This window comes from Lonchura striata, chromosome 11 (genome assembly GCF_046129695.1).
Source record: "Lonchura striata isolate bLonStr1 chromosome 11, bLonStr1.mat, whole genome shotgun sequence".
In the NCBI taxonomy this organism is placed as follows: Eukaryota; Metazoa; Chordata; class Aves; order Passeriformes; family Estrildidae; genus Lonchura; species Lonchura striata.
In genome coordinates, this window is record NC_134613.1 from 23,431,197 (window position 1) to 23,452,973 (window position 21,777).

The following is a 21,777-nucleotide window of genomic DNA, read 5'->3' on the forward strand; positions in this document are numbered from 1 at the left end:
TGGGATTTCTGATTTTGGATTTTGGGTGTTGTTTGGAGCCTGGTTCCATCCATGATGTTGTGATGGAGGAGGACAAACAGCTCCTCCCTGTCCGTCTCTTGTGTGCTGCTCGTGGTTTTCTACATTGGATCACAGCTGTCCCCAGGTCCTCTATTTTTAGGTTGAAAACTCTGAGCTTTCATTATTTCTTCATTAGGGAAGTCATGCTGGGCTTCTGACATTTCCACTTCTCATCTCTGTGTATGTGTGTAGATATAATAATTTAACGTATTTTCTATGATGAGACCACCAAACCCACCCGTACTTGGACATTTGGGTGAAGCAGGAATTGACATAATTCAGAATAATTTTTTGTCTTTTTGCCCTCTGCTCCCTCCCAGCCATTTCTCCCAGTGGTTTTTGTGCTCGCAGCTGAGCTGATGTTCTCCTACCTGTGTTTATCTTGGGGCCAGCCGTGGCAGAGGTCGCTCTGCAAAGCCCTGGGGTGCTGCTCTGCTTTCCCCACGAGTTCTGGACATGAAACTGGGCGCTGCCAGTGATGCTCCATCCCTCAAACCCTGCTCCTGCTGCCTTTTCTGGGTGTCCAGGAACAGGTTAAGCCCAGAGTGCCACTGCAGCTCTCCACGCATGACCTTCCCCTATTGTTTGCCCCTGGAACAGCTCAGCCTGATGGTAACAGAAGAACTTTGAATAGCAGCTGAAGATCCAGGGCCTGGCTTCCTTTTTTTAAAGGAGTTTTTGATGCTGGAGGAATACTCAGCTTGGTGTGTGCAGACTGGATTTTTGTAGTTTCCTTTGACCTGTGCTGTTCTGTTGTTTCTAAACACATGGAGGACTCTGAGGTGGTGCCAAGCTGTGTGCAGGGAAAGCTGAGATGTGTTGGAACTTGTTTCCCATGTTCAGTTCACTCAAAAAAATTTGGTAGAATGTGGCTTTGTTTTTTAGAGGACATGCACACAGTTTGGGAAAAAGCTTGAGCTAATTAATAATTGATTAATGGCATGGACTCCATTCCTCAGGCCCACGCGATGATGTCTTGATGCCTTTATTTGTATTTTTCCTTTTGACATAGAGGCTGAGCAGTATTGTGAAGCAATTAAAACATCCTTACGTGCAAGTAGGAGCTGTAGGTTGTTACCTAGTGAATGGATCAGGAGGCACGAAGGTGAAGCCAGCTTGCTGCTGAACCCCCAAAAATGCCTTGTTTTGTCACCAGACCCTAAATAATCCTGTGTGTGTCAAAGGGACAGGCAGGGTATAAACTCCTGAACGTGTGAGAGTTATTCAGAGGCCATTAATGAGCTGCAAAAGCCTTGTCTGTATGCAAATTCCTATTCAGGGTGGGATTTGGATGAGGTGGTTAATGAGGCGGGGCCGTGGTTTGGTCAGTCAGGATGAAAGGAGCAGTGGTGGAACATCCTGCCCCCAGAGTGGGATGGGAACCGGGGGAGGAAGGCTTGGAAAAGTGAGGGAATGTTGAATCACAAACTTGGATTTGGGATTTTGGTTTTTCTATGCAGTTTTCTTAGGCAGCTCTGTGGAGCTTGGTTTATTCTCGTGGCTGGAGCTTGGAAAAGTGAGGAAATGCTTAAATCAGAAACTGCAGCTCTGAGTCTCTGACTGGGTTGGGATTTTGATCATTTTGCTATCAGAATTTTCTTAGGCAGATCTTTGGATCCTGGTTTATTCTCGTGGCTGGAGCTTGGAAAACTGAGGGAATGCTTAAATCAGAAACTGCAGCTCTGAGTCTAACTGGGTTGGGATTTTGATAATTTTGCTCTCAGTTTTCTTAGGCAGCTCTGTGGATCCTGGTTAATTCTCGTGGCTGGAGCTTGGAAAAGTGAGGGGAATGATTGGGAAAGATGGGAATGGGGGGAGGAAGGCTTGGAAAAGTGAGGGAATGTTTAAAACTGCAGCTCTGAGTCTTTGACTGGGTTGGAATTTTGATCATTTTGCTATCACAATTTTCTTAGGCAGATCTTTGGATCCTGGTTTATTCTCGTGGCTGAAGCTTGGAAAAGTGAGGGAATGTTGAATCACAAACTTGGATTTGGGATTTTGGTTTTTCTGTGCAGTTTTCTTAGGCAGCTCTGTGGATCCTGGTTTATTCTTGTGGCTGACGCTTGGAAAAGTGAGGGAATGTTGAATCAGAAACTGCAGCTCTGTCTCTCTGACTGGGTTGGGATTTTGATAATTTTGCTGTCAGAGTTTTCTCTTTGGGTCCTGATTTATTCCCAGTGAATGCAGGCTCCTGGTGGAGTTCACTTGCAGCGGTTTGCACGGATTTGAAATCCTAGGTGTGGCTGAAACTTGGCTTCTAAAAACCCCTCATTCCATCAAGGGGTTTGTTTCCATGCAGGGCAGGGGTTATTGTGGGAATAAATGAATTGGATTCAGTCTGACTGTAAGGAAAAGCGTCTGGAGGGTGAGGTGGTGGCTTGGGGGAGTGAAATCTCCCTCTTCCCACCAAGCAATGTCCTTAGCATGTGCCAGAATGCTGGGAAAATGTTCCTAAAGGCCCTGCTGGGCTCTGTGTGGGCCAGGAAAATATTGCATACAGAATATATAGAATTTCCTCCTCACTGCGTGCTCGAGCCTATAGGTAACCCTCTGCTAATACACATAAAAATGCCGTTTTCTGGCATGGACAGCTCGGGAAGCTGCAAGGACAGAAAATCCCAGATTGTGAGGGGTGAGACAGGACTGTGGGGTTGGGATCAGCTTTGCCAGCAGCTCAGGCCTTGCTGAGGATGCATCTTGGGCTCCATTTTAACTCCAAACCGTCGTCTTCCTCCTCGCTGGGGGCTGAGGAAGGCAGGGAGAGCGATGGAGTCCTGCGGCTTCTCCTGAACCCCGGGGCGCAGCCCTGCCTTGGGCTGGGCTGGAAAAGGGAATTCCCTGCTCCCCTTTCCCTTGTCCGTGTGCTGCAGCCCCGGGGTCTGGGATGGGATCCTGGGATCGGGGTTTGGGATGGGATCGGGGTTTGGGATGGGATCCTGGGATCGGGGTTTGGGATGGGATCGGGGTTTGGGATGGGATCCTGGGATCGGGGTTTGGGATGGGATCCTGGGATCGGGGTTTGGGATGGGATCCTGGGATCGGGGTTTGGGATGGGATCGGGGTTTGGGATGGGATCCTGGGATCGGGGTTTGGGATGGGATCCTGGGATCGGGGTTTGGGATGGGATCAGGGTTTGGGATGGGATCGGGGTTTGGGCTGGGATCGGGGTTTGGGATGGGATCCTGGGTTTGGGCTGGGATCCTGGGATCGGGGTTTGGGCTGGGATCCTGGGATCGGGGTTTGGGCTGGGATCCTGGGATCGGGGTTTGGGATGGGATCCTGGGATTGGGCTGGGATTGGGGTTTGGGATGGGATCCTGGGATCGGGGTTTGGGCTGGGATCCTGGGTTTGGGCTGGGATCGGGGTTTGGGCTGGGATCGGGGTTTGGGCTGGGATGGGGGTTTGGGATGGGATCCTGGGATCGGGGTTTGGGATGGGATCCTGGGATCGGGGTTTGGGATGGGATCGGGGTTTGGGCTGGGATTTGGGGTTCAGGACGGGATTGGGGTTTGGGCTGGGATCAGGGTTTGGGATGGGATTTGGGGTTTGGGCTGGGATTTGGGGTTCAGGACGGGATTAGGGTTCGGGCTGGGATCCGGGGTTTAGGATGGGATTTGGGGTTTGGGCTGAGATCAGGGTTCGGGCTGGGATTTGGGGTTCCGGATGGGATCAGGATTCGGGCTGGAATTTGGGGTTCAGGCTGGGATTTGGAGTTTGGGATGGGATTGGGGGTTTGGGCTGGGATTGGGGGTTTGGAATGGGATCAGGGTTTGGGCTGGGATTGGGGGTTTGGAATGGGATTGGGGTTCGGGATGGGATCGGGGTTCAGGATGGAAGATTTGGGATTCGGGCTGGAATTTGGGGTTCAGGCTGGGATCCCAGCACTCCTGGCAGGATCTCTCCCTGTTCCTGGCTCTGCAGCAGCCAGAGCCCTGTGCCATCAGTGCCTGGGGCTAATGGCACTAATTAGCCCCGGGCACTAATGGGGCTGAGGGTCCCAGTCCTGCCTGGGAGCTGCCAGGATTTCCCCTGGCCTTGGATTCACCTCCCAGAACTTCTGCTGCTCATTTCTCTGATCATAAAGTATAATTTAGTGCTTTAATCTGTGTCAGGTTGGGATGCAAATATAAATGATATACCATAAATACAGAATTTATTCATTATATTTATTTATTAGCTTTATTTTATTTCTTTATCATTTATAATAAATGAATAAATTGCAGTTCTGTGAGGACAGGAGGTTTTCAGTGGGAGCTGAACTTCTCCCTGCTCGAATTTTCACCTGGGCTTGAATTCACATCACAGAATTTATTTTGCTGATTTCTCTAATCATAAAATACATTTTATCACCTTAATTTTTGGTCAGAATGTGATGTAAATATAAGTTCTATACTATAAATATAGATTTATTTATTTATTTATTTATTTATAATAAATAAATTATGAATTTTTTTAATGGGAGCTGAACTCCCTGCCAGGATTTTCACCTGGGCTTGCATTCACATCACAGAAGTTTGTTCGTTTTTTTTGCTGCTTTCTCTAATCATAAACTATATTTTAGCACTTTAATCTTTGTCAATATGGGATGTAAACACAAATTCTCTACCATATAAAAAAATAAATTGCAATAAGTAAATCATTCCAGACTCATGGGAACATGAGTTTCTTGGTGCTGGTACCTAAACCCTGACCCTGTGGATTCACAGGTAGGTGCTTCTATAAAATAGAAAAGGGGCAGCAATTCTTCTAATGTAACAATCCAAAATGCAAAAGCATCTCAGAGGTGCAAATCCTTTATTTAAATATCATACAAACGGAATGTAAAAAGACAATTTCTCATGACCCCGCAAGCTTTTAATTAATCTTGATGATTTATTGCCATATGGCTGCTTAAAAACCAAAAAGAAAGAAAACAGTGTACTTTGCTGCCTGAGGTGATTGCTGTGCATGGCTTTGAAGACCTTAGGAAATAAAGAAATGTGGAATTTTCTTTGGAATTTGCCTTTTTCCATGGAGGTGCTTGCTGGGATCCTTTCCTTGCAGTGGGAACTCCGGGGCTGATTTCTGTGACCACACTCGGGCTAATTGCTGGGAATAATCAATTATTATTGCAGAGCTGCTAGAGGGGCACAGCCTGTTTGGGCAGGGCATTGCAGAGGGATTTGTTCTCAGCAGTTTCATTTCCTTTGGGAAGGGGAATCTTTTAGTGATCAATTAGCATTTCCCATGCCTGATATTTTAGCTTGTGTCATAGTTCTTTTTCCCTTTTTCCCTTTCCCTTCTTCTTTTCCCCCCTTTTCCCTTCTTTATTCCCCCTTTCCCTTCTTTTCCCCCCCTTTCCCTTCTTTTTTTTCCACCCCTTTCCCTTCTTTTTTTCCCCCCCTTTCCCTTCTTTTTTTCTCCCCTTTCCTTCTTCTTTTCCCCCTTTCCCTTCTTTTTTCCCCCCTTCCCTTCTTTTTTTCCCCTTTCCCTTCTTCTTTTTTCCCCCTTTCCCTTCTTCTTTTTTCCCCCTTTCCCTTCTTCTTTTCCCCCCTTTCCCTTCTTCTTTTCCCCTCTTTCCCTTCTTCTTTTTTCCCCCTTTTCCCCTTCTTCTTTTTTCCCCCCTTTCCCCCTTCTTCTTTTTTCCCTTTTCCCTCTCCTTTCCCCCATTTTTAGCAGTTTTGGAGCTGTTAGTGGAGGCTTTTCCCAAAAACCTCCTGTGGGATGGATGTGACCAGGCTGATCCTGGCCCTTGGTACCACTGACCAAGCCTGAGCTCCAATCTTGGGAATTCATTTCTTGAAGGGAATTTTGCCTCAAATTCCAAAAGAAAACACGAATTTTGTCATACTCCATTTTGCCTTTCACGATTTTTTCCTTTTTCTGGTGTGAATTGTGAGCTGATCACTCCAGTTTTGCAGTTTTTTCCTCTCTTGGGGCATTAGCAGAGCCATTGGTTACTTTTCAGGGAAATGAGATTCAATTATGTACTGCCTTCACCCTGCTGTTCAGCACTCTGCAATTCAGTATCCAAATTTAATATCACTCTTAATTAAACCTTCTTGAGATGCCAGAATAATAGTCAGGGATGATGTCGTCTGTCTCCTGTGCTCCATCCTAGAAAATGGGACAAATGAGGAGAAAAAAGGGGATAGTTTGGGTATATTTGAGTGCATAATCTCATCTCTTGAAGTGTTAGCTCATTTGGAGCTAATTAATAGCAAAGTTTTAGTGGATAACTAATTTTTCACTTAGGCCACGTGGGGAATAAATCACTTTGCAAGGTACAGAAATAAGATTTTATTTTCAAATCTTGGAGGAAAATCTGCATCTCTTATGTCAGGAATTTATTTGAATCGAGTTGGGTTTGACAAACACAAGCCAAGCAATGCTGGCTGTTGGTGCAGCAGAGATTGAGAGAGTTTTACAAGCAAACATCACCCCTGGATGTGGGAATGCTGGTGAGTGTGGCCTGCTCCTGGAGTACATTCATGGAATTCCAGGTGCATTCTTCTCCAGCTTTCCCTCCAGATTGACTTACAAAAGCTCCCTGTGCTTCCTGCAGGTATTTGAGATATTTAGGAAATTATATCTGGTTGGGAAAGGATGGCTGGAAGGGAGTCTGGCAGGAAAATCCTGCCTGGAAATCCCAAATCACCCCAAGAGTCGGTGGGACCATTGGTTTTGTGCTAATTGTGGATTCTAACGTGGATGTTTTATTGGTTTAAACCACGGAGGGAGGGGAAATCAGTGTGAATTTGTGACCTTTGATGGTGGCTTCTGGGTCCTGTCTTTTTTTACACAAACAGACAGCATTTCAGACTGCTCCTGAGTGCTCTGACAGTTTTATTTTGATTAGAAGTGTGGTTCTGAGAGAACACTGGGTTTAGGAAGATTTTTTTTTTTGCACATCTGTCTGCATCTGCCTGGGGCTCCCCTGCACCTCATCCCGAAGGAGTTGGCTCTTCTGTCAGCCAGCGAGGCTTTGATGAAGAATATTCTTCATTAAAAATCCATTTGTCTGGCAGTGACCCTCTCCCAAATAATTGTCTTCACCCTTAGCCTCAGGTGTGTTTGCAGGGAGGCTCCTGTGTCAGATCCAGGAATTCCTGAACTGGATTTCTGCCTTGGCTTGGCGCAGAAATCATTCCCAGCTGCTAAGAGAAAAAACACCAGGGACAATTAAGTTTAAGCGTGGCTGAAAAGAACCTGGAGTCTCCAAGAAAATGGAGATTACCACTGTGTCAGCAAGCTTATTTAAGAGCAAAAGTAATAATATCCTTCACCTAGCAGGGAAACTCTCCTGGGACTGGTAAAACTTTCGTTACGGATTAAGATACAACGGGACTTGCTTTAAATCAAACCTGCTTTAGACATGACTTAAGTCTTGGCAGACTTCTCCTAAAAAATCTCTCTCACAGCTGGAGCAAATCCCTGCCCCAGCAGCTCTGCCTGGCTTGGTTGGTGTGTCCACATTGTCACCAAACAAAAACCCCACAGAGTTCAGGGGGCAAACCCTGAATTTGGGGTCTGGTCACACACTGTGGCTGAATCCCATAAAAAATCTCACAGAGTTCAGGGGGCAAACCCTGAATTTGGGGTCTGGTCATACACTGTGGCTGAATCCCATAAAAAACCTCACAGAGTTCAGGGGGCAAACACTGAATTTGGGGTCTGGTCACACCCCTTGACTGGGTCTCACCAAAAACCCCACAGAGTTCAGGGGGCAAACCCTGAATTTGGGGATCTGGTCACACCCTCTGGCTGAATCCCATAAAAAACCTCACAGAGTTCAGGGGGCAAACACTGAATTTGGGGGTCTGGTTACCCACTGTGACTGAATCCCATAAAAAACCTCACAGAATTCAGTGGGCAAACCCTGAATTTGGGGGTCTGGTTACCCACTATGACTGAATCCCACAAAAAACCTCACAGAATTCAGTGGGCAAACACTGAATTTGGGGGTCTGGTCACTCACTGTGGCTGAATCTCACCAAAAACCCCAAGGGTTGAGTGGGCAAACCCTGAATTTGGGAGTCTGATCACAACCCTTTGACTGAATCCCACAAAAAACCCCAAGGATTCAGTGGCAAACCCTGATTTTGGGGGGTCTGGTCACTCACTGTGGCTGAACCCACAAAAACCCCCAAGGATTCAGTGGCAAACCCTGATTTTGGGGCCTGTTCTTGCCCAGTTTGGCTGGATCTCCCTCCCAGAGGAGCAAACTCTAAGAAAGGAGCTGGATTTGGGGTCTAGAAGGGCACTAAATGCCAGGTTTTGGTACTTCCCATCTCCCAGAGCGCAGCAAAATCCCACAAGCATCTGCCAAAGGCACAGGACAAGATTTAAGAGGTGGGGATTGTGTTGAAAATTCCCAATTCTGCCTTTTCCCAGCAGCAGTCGGGGGGGGCTGGAGCTGCCTGTGTTTGCTTTTCCAGTGTCCCGTCGTTCATCACTGATTTTTGGGACTTTTATCACCGTGGGTTTTTGGGATCCAGGCACTGACAGACGTCTCAAAGAACTTGGTGACATCACTGGGTTGGGATTAGATGGAGAACTCTGGCTGGAATTTCAATTTATTGCTGTTCAGGTATGAAACAGCATCACTGAGCTTCCTAAATTCACTGAATTTGGGGATATATTTGTGTTTAGGTAAGAAACAGCATCACTGAGCTTCCTAAATTCACTGAATTTGGGAATTTATTTGTGTTTAGGTAAGAAACAGCATCACTGAGCTTCCTAAATTCACTGAATTTGGGAATTTATTTGTGTTTAGGTAAGAAACAGCATCGCCGAGCTTCCTAAATTCACTGAATTTGAGGATAGTCAGGTTTTATCAACATACCAGATATAAACTAGAAGAAGTGCTTGCCAGGGGAATATTCATTGGATTAATGATCTGTGGAATTCCAAGTTCTGTGCTTCCAGGGGTTGGTACAGAAGGATTTTGGTGGGAAATCCTGCCCAGATCTTCCACCTGAAGTGCTTCAGTTTTTATCATCTCCTCCCTGCCAGCTTCAAGTCGTAGCACCTGAGCTCCAAGTGGCACAATCACAGAGTGCTTAAGGCTGAGAAAACTTCATCCCTCCCAGTTCAAGGGTCAGAATGTTTCTGTAAATACATTTGCAGCCATTGGATTCCCGAGGAGATCTGCCTGCAAAGGTAAAACAAGGTAAAAAACACCTGCAGGCTGCAGCTCTGTGGCAGGGCATGCATTACTGGGCAGCGTCAGGAATGCACTGCAGCTTCTGGATGCCCAGATCTCCTGCAGGTGCCATCAGCAGCTCTGCCCAGGCTGTTTCAGCATTTCCAGCATTGTTTTCTTGCCTGATTTTTCCCTGGCTTCAAGCTTGTTTTTCTTGTTAGCTCTTCAGTTTACTCCTACAATTACAACCTGGTTTTTTTTTGAGCACCGATACCCTGTGGAAACAGAAGAAACCCCCAATCCTCTTGTATGTGCAACAAAATCATATTTATACAACAAAATCATATTTATACCTGCAGCTGCCTTGTCCCTTTACTCCTCTAGTTCTGCCTTCATTCCCAAACCCTTGCAGCTCCCACTGCAGCCAAAAAAAAAAGGAGTTTTTCCTGACGAAACCCTCCTTAAAGCCTGGAGGATGTTGCATATTTATGATTTTTTGCTGTGCCTTTGCCTCTGCTCTGCTCTGAATTGCAACCTGTGGCTGTTGTGGCTGCTGGGACAAAGGCAGAAGTTTCAGGCAGCTCCAGCTTTGCTTCACTCCCTTCTCCTGCAGGGTTTTGGGAGTTTTCTCAACATTTTCATAGTTCAGCCTCGAGGGATTCCTTGGGAGAGCCTTGCAGGTGGGATTTGGGGTTAGGGGATGTGGGTTGTTAAAAATGGGGATGTTTTAACCTCCGTGATCACAGATCTCAAATACCCAAGGAGCCAAGAGTTGTGTGTGAGTCCCTTTTCCAGAACATTCCTCTCAGGGGTTAAGAGCTTGCAGGAGCTGTATTTTTACAGCTGGGGCCTGGAGTTTGCTGGGATTCTTTCAGAACCATTTCCATACTCTCTGACACTTCCTTGTAGCTTTTATTAGACAAAAAAAAAGATCAATTTCAGTTTTTTAACCTATCTTTTGGAAGTGATTGCAGAATTCCTTTTTCATAAGGGGGAGATTTCCATTTGTGTTGTCCTTCACCTTTGAAGGAATTGGCTTGCTCTCTTCTGTCATAATGACTTAATTTCTAAAAGATCTCTAAATTCTGGTTTTAATAACCAGAAATTTACTGTCACTGCCTGAAATTCCTGTTTATAAATTGATGATCTTCTTTTTTTATCTCTTTTTTTTCTCATTCTCTTCTATCTTTTCACTGGGGTTTGAGGTGATATTTTTTTTTTTTTTCATTCCTGTTTTTTTCTCCCCCTTATCTCTCAGGTTAATGCTTGGAGGATTGGGGAGGAGCTGCTGGATTGCTTTAGGCACAGAATGTGGTGTGGGCCCAAGCCAAATGCTTCTTGTTGTTCTGGCAAATAATTTAAATATGTTCTGGAGCTTATTCCCTGCTTCTACTTATTATAAACATCCAGGAATAACTCATTGGATTCTCCTGATAGATCCTAGGGCTGATAACTGGAGAAATATCCTTTTTGGAGCCACTAAACTTGGATTTGAATATTTTGCTTTGAGGGCAGTTTTGGTGCTGCTGGATGGGTGAAAAATGTTTAGTCTTGTCCATCACTCTGTGGGTGCTGCTCAGTTCATTAAAAATACAAATTAATACTGGTTTCTGCCTGGTTTTTACCTCTCAGACAAATCCCTCCTTCTAAAAATGGGGAAAATAATTCAAGTTCATCAATTATTTCCCTGAATAGTCAGTGCCTGTGAGACCAGCCACAGGTTATCCAGGGAATTTCTTATCCAGAGGCACCAACACTTGTATCTTATTTATTTTTAAGCTTAATTCCCAGCTTCCATAGGTGATGGAGACAAGATGCAACTCCTGAAAGTGCTCTGGGCTGTTAAGCTGTGCTGAGGGCTGGAATTCCTTGAGTTTAGTTTGGGAATCTTTCCTTGGCTGGGACAGCTGGGTTTGTGTGGAAAAACAAATTTCATCTTTGCCGTTGCTGTTGCAGAGAAAATCCAAGTAAATGGTTCTTGATGAAAACCAGTTTTCATCTCTAAAAGCTTTTTTTTTTTAAAAAAAATCCTGATTATTTTGGGAAGGAGCTGTGGGTAGGACATCCCTTCCCTGTGGATAATCACTGGGGATTCCTGAGGGGAATGACATCAGTGCTGCCCATGGATGACTCCCATGTATTTAAATTATTTTCTCCCCAGATCTCCTTGGTGGGAATGCTCCTTGTTTCCAGGTGGGTTGTTTCAGAGTGTTTCCCCAACACAAACAGAAATCTGGGATTCCTGCAGCAGCAGGAATGGCAGCCAAATGCTTGGGATGAGGGAGCCAGGAAAACAGCCCAGGTTGGACAGGTGAAAAAGGGAGGTGGCAAAACAGCCTGGCACTTTCCCCCCTCACCCAGACAGTGCTGGGGATGCTGGGGAGGGATTTGGGAAGGCTGTGCTGCAGTTGGGGTGCAGGATAAGGAATCTGAGGGAGCAGGAATGTGAGGCTGGGCTGGGTTGTGGAGCAGGAAATGTCAGAGGCGTGTTCAGGGATCCCCTCCTCGCTCCAGGAAGGCTTTTGCAGGCACTCGGGACAGGAATGTGCCACCATCCCCAGCTAAGTTGGATGTCTGGAAAGCTTCTTCCAGCTTTTACTCTCTGAAAAATGTTTCTCACCATCCTCATCCTCTTTTTGAATTTTGGGTGTTCTCTCAGTACCGGAACACACAGTACCACTGTGTGCTTGATGCTGGGATTTCTTGAAAATTTCTTTCAATTTGAAGCCGGGTGCCAAAACCTCAACCTTTTTAGAGCTAAACAACATCAATTCCTCGTGCAGTGCTGTTTGCAGGAATGAATATTCCCAGAACTAAACACCTGGAGGTGCAGTCTGCAGGATTTCTCTGCAGCCAGTCCTTGGGAGCTGGGCCTGGCCTTTCATTTCCCTGCAGTTCAGCTGTTTGTTGTTGTTTGGTGACTTTATTTCCTGTTAGGATAGAGCAAGCCAAACATTTTGGAAGTTGTGCTCAGCAGCCGGGGGTGGGTTGCTGTTGTTGTTATTTGGGGGCAGTTTTTGTGCTGGGGTTTGTACCTGGCAGGTGCCAGTGATCTTTGTGCTCCGCTGCTGCAGGCAACAGGAAAGAAAAGCAACATTTCCTGCACCAAAACTCTTTGTGTCTTTGCCCTTCAGCTCTGCTGCTGCAGCTGAGCCGGCAAGGGCTTGGAGTTGGGATGTGGCAGAGAAAACTGGAGAAATTGAGGCTTTTTTGTGGATTTTCTTGCTGTGTTTGGCAGCACTTGGGTGGTTTCCCTGCGGTGTTATCCTGCCTGGCCCAGGGTCAGGATACCATGGATCAGGGCATGGAGAGGGTTTGGGTTTCTGCTGGTGGAGCTGGGTTGGTGTCAGATGATGCCCTTTTCTCACCCAGAGGTGGGGCAACCAAGAGGTGTTTAAACACTTTAATTCCATTTTCAGTGTCATGAGAAGGGTGAGACAATACAGGTGTTACAATTCACACCAACACAATCAGAAGTTTCCTAATTACAACGCACTATAAGTGTTTCTTGGTCTATCAGCTTTAGCCACACCATGCTGTAAATGCCTTAAAGCCAATCATCTAAAATTACCCTTTGTGGGTCCTGCTGCAATGCATCTTTCAAAGTTCTATTTCTCTAAAATATCTAGTTTTATTTGCAAGGCCATCCTTTGAAACTTCTTCTAGTTCCTTTTCTCTCTCAACGATGTCTGTCCTATTCCATGGCATTTCTGAACCAGCATTTCTTCTCTCTTACAAATCCATTTCCCACAGGTTGGGTCCTGCAAACCACAGCTGGGTTGGAGGAGGGGACAGGAATTCTCCTGTTGGTGTCTTAGGAGAATTTCCCAGCTGGATTTCCCAGGGACACCATCCCCTCCCTGGCAGTGCCCTGTGCAAGGTGGGGAAGGTGCGAGGCATTGCCTCCCTACGATGTGGATGAAAGGTTTATCTCTAAATTATACAAGTATAATAAACCCACAGGGCTTTTTTGCTGGTTTAAAGGATGGCTCTGTCAGTGCCCTGACCGCTGCAAACAGAATTGTTCTTGTCCCCGTGGGTGAGGAATGTGCCGGGGTGGGGAAGATGTGGGGACTTTGTTTGTTTTGGTCTCTGAGTCTGGCTCCAGCATGGTCCCTGCTCTCTGTGTGCTCATTCCAGCTCGCCTTTACCTTAAAAATGGAAATTAGGCAGCGTGGAGCAGGAGCTTCTCCCTTGCCTCAGTTATTTCTTCATCCTCTTGTGCTCTTGGCAAGCTGAGCCTGGGAGTTTATCACAAAACAAGAACAGAGTGAAGCTCTGAGAGGTTCTGCCTGTTCAGAAAGTGACTTTTAATGGTGATGGCATTAAACCCTTCAGCTGTAACTACTCATTCTGTTGAAGAAGTGTTTGTATAGCATTATAAATAGTGTTTTTCCATGTTTCAAATCTATTTGTTTCACTTTCCTTTCAGCTGTCAACACTTCAGATTGGAGCTGAAATGCCTTATTCTTTTAAGACATCTTCATTCCTTACCAAGTACCTCGTCTGTTCTCATTAGTGGCTCTGTGGCAGTCTCAGAGTGAAGTGTGAAGAAGGTTCTTGGGGTATACAGGGAAATAAAACGACTCCAGTTCTATCCAAAGGCTTTGTGGAAGGCTGCAGCAGGGATTTGCAGCGAGGTTCTCGAGCTGTGCTTCAGCAGAGCAGAAATTTTGTGACCAATTTGACCTCAGTGTGGCTGCTGCAGATCTCATCAAAGACATGAATCATCTCATTTAGGGCTTTTAAATACCAGGAGCAGTTTCAGTGGAGGGAAATCCTCCCGTGGACACCTGGGCACTGAAGATCTCTTGCAGGTGCTGGAGCTCTGAGGAGATGATGGGAGTTTTGGGGCTGGTTTTGTTAAAACCAGGGGTAGCACCTTTCTAATCTTGGCACTTCAGGTTTGAGAATTGACGTGAGAAAAAATCAGAGCAATGTTTGAGAATTTGCAGAGTTTGAAGGACCAAGAGAGGATGGGAGCATTTGTAGTCAAATTCAGAGATTACAAATGCAAATTCTGGTTTGGGTCCTCATCCTTCAGTGGCTGGGAAGTTGCAGAACCCTCCCTGGTGTGATTAGCTGCTTAGGTCCCAAATCCATCCATCAAGTGTTGTTTGGAATCAGATCTGGGATTGGCTACAGAATATTCAGGGAGTTTCATGCTTTCCTGCAGAAGATGAAGGCAGCCTGTCACATCCATGGGTTTTAGGCATTGCATTTCTTCATTATTCCTTGGGAATCCAGACTTCTGCAGGGTTATCCTCATTCCAGCTGTGTCTCAGGCCTTTTTGATGATGAGCAGGCCCCTGTCAAGCACTGAAATGTATTTTCCAATCAAAACCAGGCCCTGAAGTTGATTTTCTGGCTCCTACCTGCCCAGTTGATGCACACTGGTGATTACTGGTTTCACTGGTTTGGGAAGTGTTTTTCCCAGTTCCTGAAGAAGTGAAACAGGTGACAAGTTGTACCGGTGTGATTCATTAGATCCTGTTGGGAGGCACTAAATGGCTGTGTTAATGAAGATGCTAATTAACCGAGGGCAAAGCCCAGCTCCCATCCAAACAGGATGGGCAGCTCCGCTGGGAGAAGAGCAGAGGTGGAATGGGAGGAAGTTTCCTTTAACCCAGGAATGGTGACAGGGGCTCACATGGGATTATGTTCACTCTGTTTTAATGTCATTGATCTCCTTCCTTTCAGCCTGTGTGGATCAGTTCTGCATGGCAGAAACTGAGGGAGGCACTTGGAATTGCTGTTTGGAGTTGGGGATTGGCACAGCTTGGATATTGTCAGTGTACAACTGCTTTTACATCCAGCCAGAGCAGGGAAAGATCCTAGCAAGTTATTCAAAAATAATTAGAGTTAACCTTTATTTTGCACTGAGTCCTTTTCTCAGCTTTTTGCCCACAGAATGGAAATGCCTTTAAAAATCTCTCATTGCAGACTTGAAAATAAACACTGAGAATTGTAATAAATAACATGAGCATTGAATTTAATGTGTGAACATTGTATGAAATACATGAGCATTGTAAAAGGGGCAGAGCAGTGGCCCAGGGCCCTGAAAATCTTCATGCTAGATGGGTTTCAAGCCCTCTCTGGTGTCCCTGAGGAGCTGAAGGCACCTCTTAATTCTCTGTTTTGGTTCTTTGAAGTGAACGGTTCTGAACCTTGGTGAGGGTGCTGAAAATCACCTGTTAACCCTTTGTTTTGTTTCCAGTGAGGATTCTGGAATTCACTTGTAAATTCAGTTTTATTTCTGGTGAGGATTCTGTTACCCCTTGTTGTATTCCTGGTGAGGATTCTGGAATTCACTTGTTAACCCTTTGTTTTATTTCTGGTGAGGATTCTGAAATTCAGCTGTTAACTCTGTTTTGTTTCTGGTGAGGATTCTGGAAGTCACCTGTTAACCCTTTGTTTTATTTCTGGTGAGGATTCTGGAATTCACCTGTTAACTCTGTTTTGTTTCTGGTGAGGATGCCAAAATCACCTGTTAACCCATTGTTTAGTTTCTGGTGAGCACTCTGGAAGTCAGTAGTTAATTCTGTTTTATTTCTGGTGAGGATTCTGGAATTCAGCTGTTAACCTTTAGTTTTGTTTCTCGTGAGGATTCTGGAAGTCACTTGTAAATTCAGTTTTGTTCCTGGTGAGGATTCTAGAATTCACCTGTTAATTCTGTTTTGTTTCTGGTGAGGATTCTGTTAACCCCTTATTTTGTTCCTGGTAAGGATTCTGGAAGTCACCTGTTAACCCTTTGTTTTATTTCTGGTGAGAATTCTGGAATCCAGCTGTTAATCCCTTGTTTTGTTTCTGGTGAGGATTCTGGAATTCACCTGTTAACTCTGTTTTATTTCTGGTGAGGATTCTGGAATTCACTTGTTAACCCTTTGTTTTATTTCTGTTGAGGATTCTGGAAGTCACTTGTTAATTCAGTTTTGTATCTAGTGAGGATTCTGGAATTCACCTGTTAACCCTTTGTTTTATTCCTGGTGAGGATTTTGTTAACCCTCTGGTTTGTTCCTGGTGAGGATTCTGGAATTCACCTGTAAACCCTTTGTTTTATTCCTGGTGAGGATTCTGTTAACCCTTTGGTTTATTTCTGGTGAGGATTCTGGAATTCACCTGTAAACCCTTTGTTTTGTTCCTGGTGAGGATTCTGTTAACCCTTTGTTTTATTCCTGGTGAGGACCGTGTTAACCCTTTATTTTATCCCTGGTGAGGATTCTGTTAACCCTTTGTTTTATTCCTGGTGAGCACCACGCTAACCCTTTGTTTTGTTTCTTTGAAGCAAATGGTTATGAGCCTTCGAGTGTCGGAGCTGCAGGTGCTGCTGGGCTACGCGGGCAGGAACAAGCACGGCCGCAAACACGAACTGCTGACCAAAGCCCTGCACCTGCTGAAGGCTGGCTGCAGCCCCGCCGTCCAGATGAAAATCAAAGAACTCTATAGGAGGAGGTTCCCCCAGAAAATCATGACCCCGGCAGACCTGTCCATCTCCAGCGTGCACTCCAGCTCCATGCCGGCCACGCTGTCGCCCTCCACCATTCCACAGCTGGGCTACGACGGCCACCCCGCCACGTCCCCCCTGCTCCCCGTCTCGCTGCTGGGACCCAAACACGAACTGGAACTGCCCCACCTCACCTCGGCCCTGCACCCCGTGCACCCCGACATCAAGCTGCAGAAACTCCCTTTTTACGACTTGTTGGACGAGCTGATCAAACCTACCAGCCTAGGTAAGGAGAGCTCCCGCAGCCTCGTGTTTTTTTGGGGGGGGGGAAATGGTCACATTTCAGCTGCTGCTGTCAGCAAGGGGTTAAATATTGCATCACAGCAGTGTTTAGAGAATTGCTATTTTTGGGAACTTTTGGAACAGATTGTTCTGCATGGAGAAACATCTTACCTAACACTCATTAGTTGCTTTAGCTGAGCCTCTAAATATGGTTTAAACATCCGTTATTTTTAAGGGGGGGCTTTGAGAAAAAAAAACAAACTAAATCTTAAAAAAAAAAAAAAACAGTCTGCTTTCAGTAGTTCTATAAACCACAGGGCTTCACTATTAAAAAAAAACAACAAACCCAAAGCAAACAGAGCTATCCCCAAATCCGCCAGGCTTCTAGAATGTTCTCATCCGTGCTGGAAGGAGTGCCAGGCTGGAAATTTGCTGGATCCATTACAGTGTGAGCATCTGAATTTAGGGTTCTTTTGCAGCTGTGGCTACTTTCCTTGCAAGCTGATTTTTGTGTGAAGGTGTAAATCACTGGTGGAGCTGCTGAGGAGAATCTGGTGCTCCCAGAGATATAATGTTGATTTTCCTGGCTCCACAGCAAGGATAACTCCTAATACCCTTCACTATTGCCTAAATGCAGCAGACATTTAGGTTATTTCGGTGTGGTGGAACCTTCTGCTGGCTCGAAAACCCCAGGAAAAATTCCCTGCTGGTGGGAGGAGCAGATTGGTGAGAGGAGATCTGGGGAGAGAGGGTGGGTGAGTGAGAAAAAAAAAGTCCTTTGCAGAAGAAATCCCTTGTAAACAAAGCTGAGCAGGTACCTCCAGTGACAGTCTGGGGGTGTGGGAGGCTGATGTGTGACTGCTGAGGTTGGCTCTGCGTTCCTGAAGGGTCTGGCACAGTATTTTGCATATTTTTTTGGTTTAGCTGCTGTAATTGAGGGAAAACCAGATTTTTGTAATACGATTTTCAGGTGTTTTTTCCACCTGATGTGTGAGTGCTGAGGTTGGCTCTGCATTCTTGAAGGCTCTGGCACAGTATTTTACATTTTTTTTGGTTTAGCTGCTGTAATTGAGGGAGAAGCAGAGAGATTTTGGTAATTAGATTTTCTTTTTCAGGTGTTTCTCCACCTGATGTGTGAGTGCTGAGGTTGTCTGTGCATTCCTGAAGGGTCTGGCACAGTATTTTGAATATTTCTTTGGTTTAGCTGCTGTAGTTGAGGGAAAAGCAGAGAGATTTTGGTAATTAGATTTTCTTTTTCAGGTGTTTCTCCACGTGATGTGTGAGTGCTGAGGTTGGCTCTGCATTTATGAAGGGTCTGGCACAGTATTTTGAATATTTCTTTGGTTTTGGTTTAGCTGCTGTAGTTGAGGGAGAAGCAGAGAGATGTTGGTAATTAGATTTTCCTTTTCAGGTGTTTTTTTCCACCTGTTGTGTGACTGCTGAGGTTGGCTGTGCATTTCTGAAGAATCTGGCACAGTATTTTACCTATTTTTTTGGTTTAGCTGCTGTAATTGAGGGAGAAGCAGAGAGATTTTGGTAATTGGATTTTCTGGTGTTTGCAGAGGTGCACCGTATCTGTTTAGCTTTGACCCGAGCCCTAATTAATTACTGAATAACCATTGGGGCAGTGCTGGGTGCTGGCACCTAATGAGGTGCTCAGGATGTGCCTCAGCACTTTCACAGCAGGAATCCTGCAGGGTGAGGTTTAATTCCCACAAGACATTCCAGGGCAGGAGTGGTGGTGTGCATTTGTTTATTTATTCAGGATGTGGGAAGAGCCCTTTGCTGGCAGCTCTGAGTGGGACAGGGCACCCCAAATCAGGGATCATCATCACTCTCTCCCTGCTGGATGTTTCTCCCCTGTGTGGAGTGTCAGGGGGAGAAAATGGAAGTTTTCCATTTTCAGTTCCAAGGAGATGCCTTTGGAAGCAATCCCTGGCCTTTCTGGTAACTTCAGGAATATTTGGGGCTTGTTTTTGTGTGGGAATTCTGTTTGTCTGAAGCAGTTGAGAGTTTGGGGGAAGAGCTTCAGTATCCATCATAAAATTCTGGAATGGTTTGAGTTGGGAGGAACCTCAAAGCCCATCCCCACACCTTCCACTATCCCTGGCCTTGGCCACTCCAGGAGCAGCCACAGCTCCTGTGGGAATTCATCCCAGCCTGTTCACACTCAGATTCATTTTCTGCATTTGTGCATTTACTGATACTTTGACTCCAAAATCTGAAATAATTTGTAGAACGTTTCCCCCAGATGGTCTGGTCATCCTTCTCCGTGCTGCCAGCAGTGTGGGTTCCCTCCAGTGTCCCGTGTGTGGGTTCCCTGGTTTGTTTTCCACTGGCAGAGATTGCTGCAGCCACTCAGAACCTGGAATTTAGCCAGTGCTTCAGCATCTCCTGCCTGCTTTTTCCCATCAGATTACTCATGGGATAGGGATGAAGGACTTTTGAATTGACTCTGCGTCCCTCCCCCACAAGGATGAACTGATGACCCGATGTGGGGTTTGGAATCATTCCCTGCCTGCTTGAAACAGAAGGGAAAGAAAATGTGTGTGTGAGAGAGAATTCGTATAATTCGAATTTCACACCCTCCTGAAATGACGTGACAGAGGGCAGAGCGCACCCCTGGGTGCTGGGATTGCCCCTGGTTGTTCCCAAGTGCAGGTGGCACAGCTGGGGGAGGTTTGCTCCAGTTTTCTGTCCCTTTTGAGCAGCATGTTTGGATGAAGAAGCAATAATTTGAGCCAGCCTCAGGGCAGGGAGTTGCCCAGCAGGGCACTTGAGCAGGCATTCTGTACCCAAATATTTCGTGTGGGTGGGTAGCACACAGCTAATGCGAGGAACAGATAAGGACGTGAAATCTGCTCTTATTTGTAGGGAAAAAAAAAAAGGAATAAAACAGGAACAAAAGGAGGAAATAGAAATTCTTCTATTTGAATGCAGCTCCAGCCTGGGATTCAGAGGGATGTGCTGGGCTGCATTGATGGGATGCAGGGATTTCTGCATCCCTGCACCTCTGGAGCACAGCTGGCTGAATCCCAGAATCCCTGAGGCTGGAAAAGCCCTCCAAGATCAGCGTCCAGCCTTTGATGATCACCTTGTCAGCAGCCCAGGCCCTGTCCAGTGCTCCTTGGCCCTTGCTGGGCTGAGACAAAGAGCCATTTGTTCCTCTGCAGCGGAGCTGCTGAATTTGATCCACATTTATTGGTCGCCCTCTGCCAAGAGCAGAACATGGGGATGGGATGGGTTTGTGTCCCACCCAGCCAGGAAAGCTCCTCGTGCTCCAAATGTCTGCTTGCAGCTCTCTTAACCACCATTTTCAGTGAGCTGAATTGTTTAATAAGTTGTTTTTTTAATCTTTGGAGGAAAACTGTGCGCTCTGGCTCTGAGGGATGCCCTTATTCCTGTGCCCCTCTTGTTTTCCTGACAGCGTCCAAAGAGGAGAATTGAGGTTGTTTGTCAAGTGAAGCTGCAACTCTCACTTAATTCCCCCATTTCCAGCCCCCGGAGCACAGGCGTTGCTAATTGGTTGTTTTTGAAGCACATTTTCTAAAAGTAACTCCTAACACACAGATAAGATCTCTGTTGTGTGCTGAAATGTGTTTACTGTGAGGAGCAAGGCCCTGAATTTGCCAGATTATTGTGGAAGGGACATGAGATAGTTAAACAGCATCTTAAAAACGCCTCTTGTTACAGCAAATGTCATTCCTAATTGCTGGGAGCTGTGTAGTTGTTCCAAAAAACATTTTAACTGGCTTAGGGGTCTTTACTTACCTGTAAGGGAAATGAAGCTGGTTTTTTTTTTTTTTTTTTCCCCAATTGAAAGGATTAAAGAGGCTGTGAGCTCTCCTCCTGTGTAAAACCGGTCCAAATGGCACCAGGATCATCCTCCTGCAGTTTATTTGCTGTGCTTCAGCTCTCAGTGATACAAACACAGCGCTGGAAGTTGGATCTGAGCCAGAGAAATGAGATTTTTTATTTATTTATTTTTTTTTACCTGCAGCCTCCTGGAAGGAAAGAGGCACAGATCAGTCGTTATCCCTCAGAGGCAGCAGAATTCCAGCTCCATCAGAGCTTCCAGCGAGGCTCTCTTGATGGAGGGCTCACTTTAATTCCTTCATTTCTGTGCTCCACTGCCAGGATTTCTGTGAGCAGCAGGATTTCCCCCTCGGGGGTTGATTCCCACCCTGCCTCGCACTTCCCATGGATTTTCCTGTGGCTGTGAGCAATCCTGGTGCCTCAGACTCGGAGCCAGATCTTGCAGCTGAGCTGCCTAAAATCTTGAGGGTGCCTGCAGTTCAAGGTACAGCCATTAAACAATTAAACAATTCAGTGCACGAGAAGGCTGGGCTGCAAACCACCAAAGTTTTGCTTGGCAAGAATTTCTCCTTTTTCTCTATCAGCGAGCTGATCTCGTGCTCTGTGCAATTGCTATTATGGTTTATATGAAAGTCACGCTTTTACTGTCTTCTGTGTTTATTATTTTTTTGAAATGTACTTTGTGGGAGGAAGTTCAACAAAACACTAAATTCTCAACTCAGCTTTGAGTTCTCTGACTTCCGGCCCTGCAGCTTTTAATTGTGCAAGAACGGGGTGAAATATTGGCTCAGTGCTGGGGCTGAGCTGGAATTACAGCACATTTGGGGCTCTTTATTTGCATTTCCATGTGCTGGGCCTCACTTGAGCTTTCCACAGGCAAGAGTTTCTTTTGAGAGGGCTTTGAGCAACTGGGTAACTCCTAAAAAACCTGATTTATTCAGGTTTTCTTCAGCTCATTGCTGAATCTCCTCATGCTTGGAGCTGAGGTCACTGAGGTTCCAGGCCATGGATGTCCCAAGGTTCCAGGCCATGGATGTCCTGAGATTCCAGG

At 45.9% G+C, this 21,777-nt stretch overlaps 1 protein-coding gene across 1 annotated transcript in view; it reads left to right on the top strand.

The window, feature by feature from the left end:
• PIAS1 (protein inhibitor of activated STAT 1) overlaps positions 1-21,777 on the top strand; it is a 56,425-nt gene that overhangs the window by 9,481 nt on the left and 25,167 nt on the right. The window contains exon 2 of the mRNA XM_077785954.1: positions 16,470-16,914. Coding sequence (XP_077642080.1) covers positions 16,470-16,914 — 445 coding nt within the window. The remainder of the gene's footprint in view (positions 1-16,469; positions 16,915-21,777) is intronic.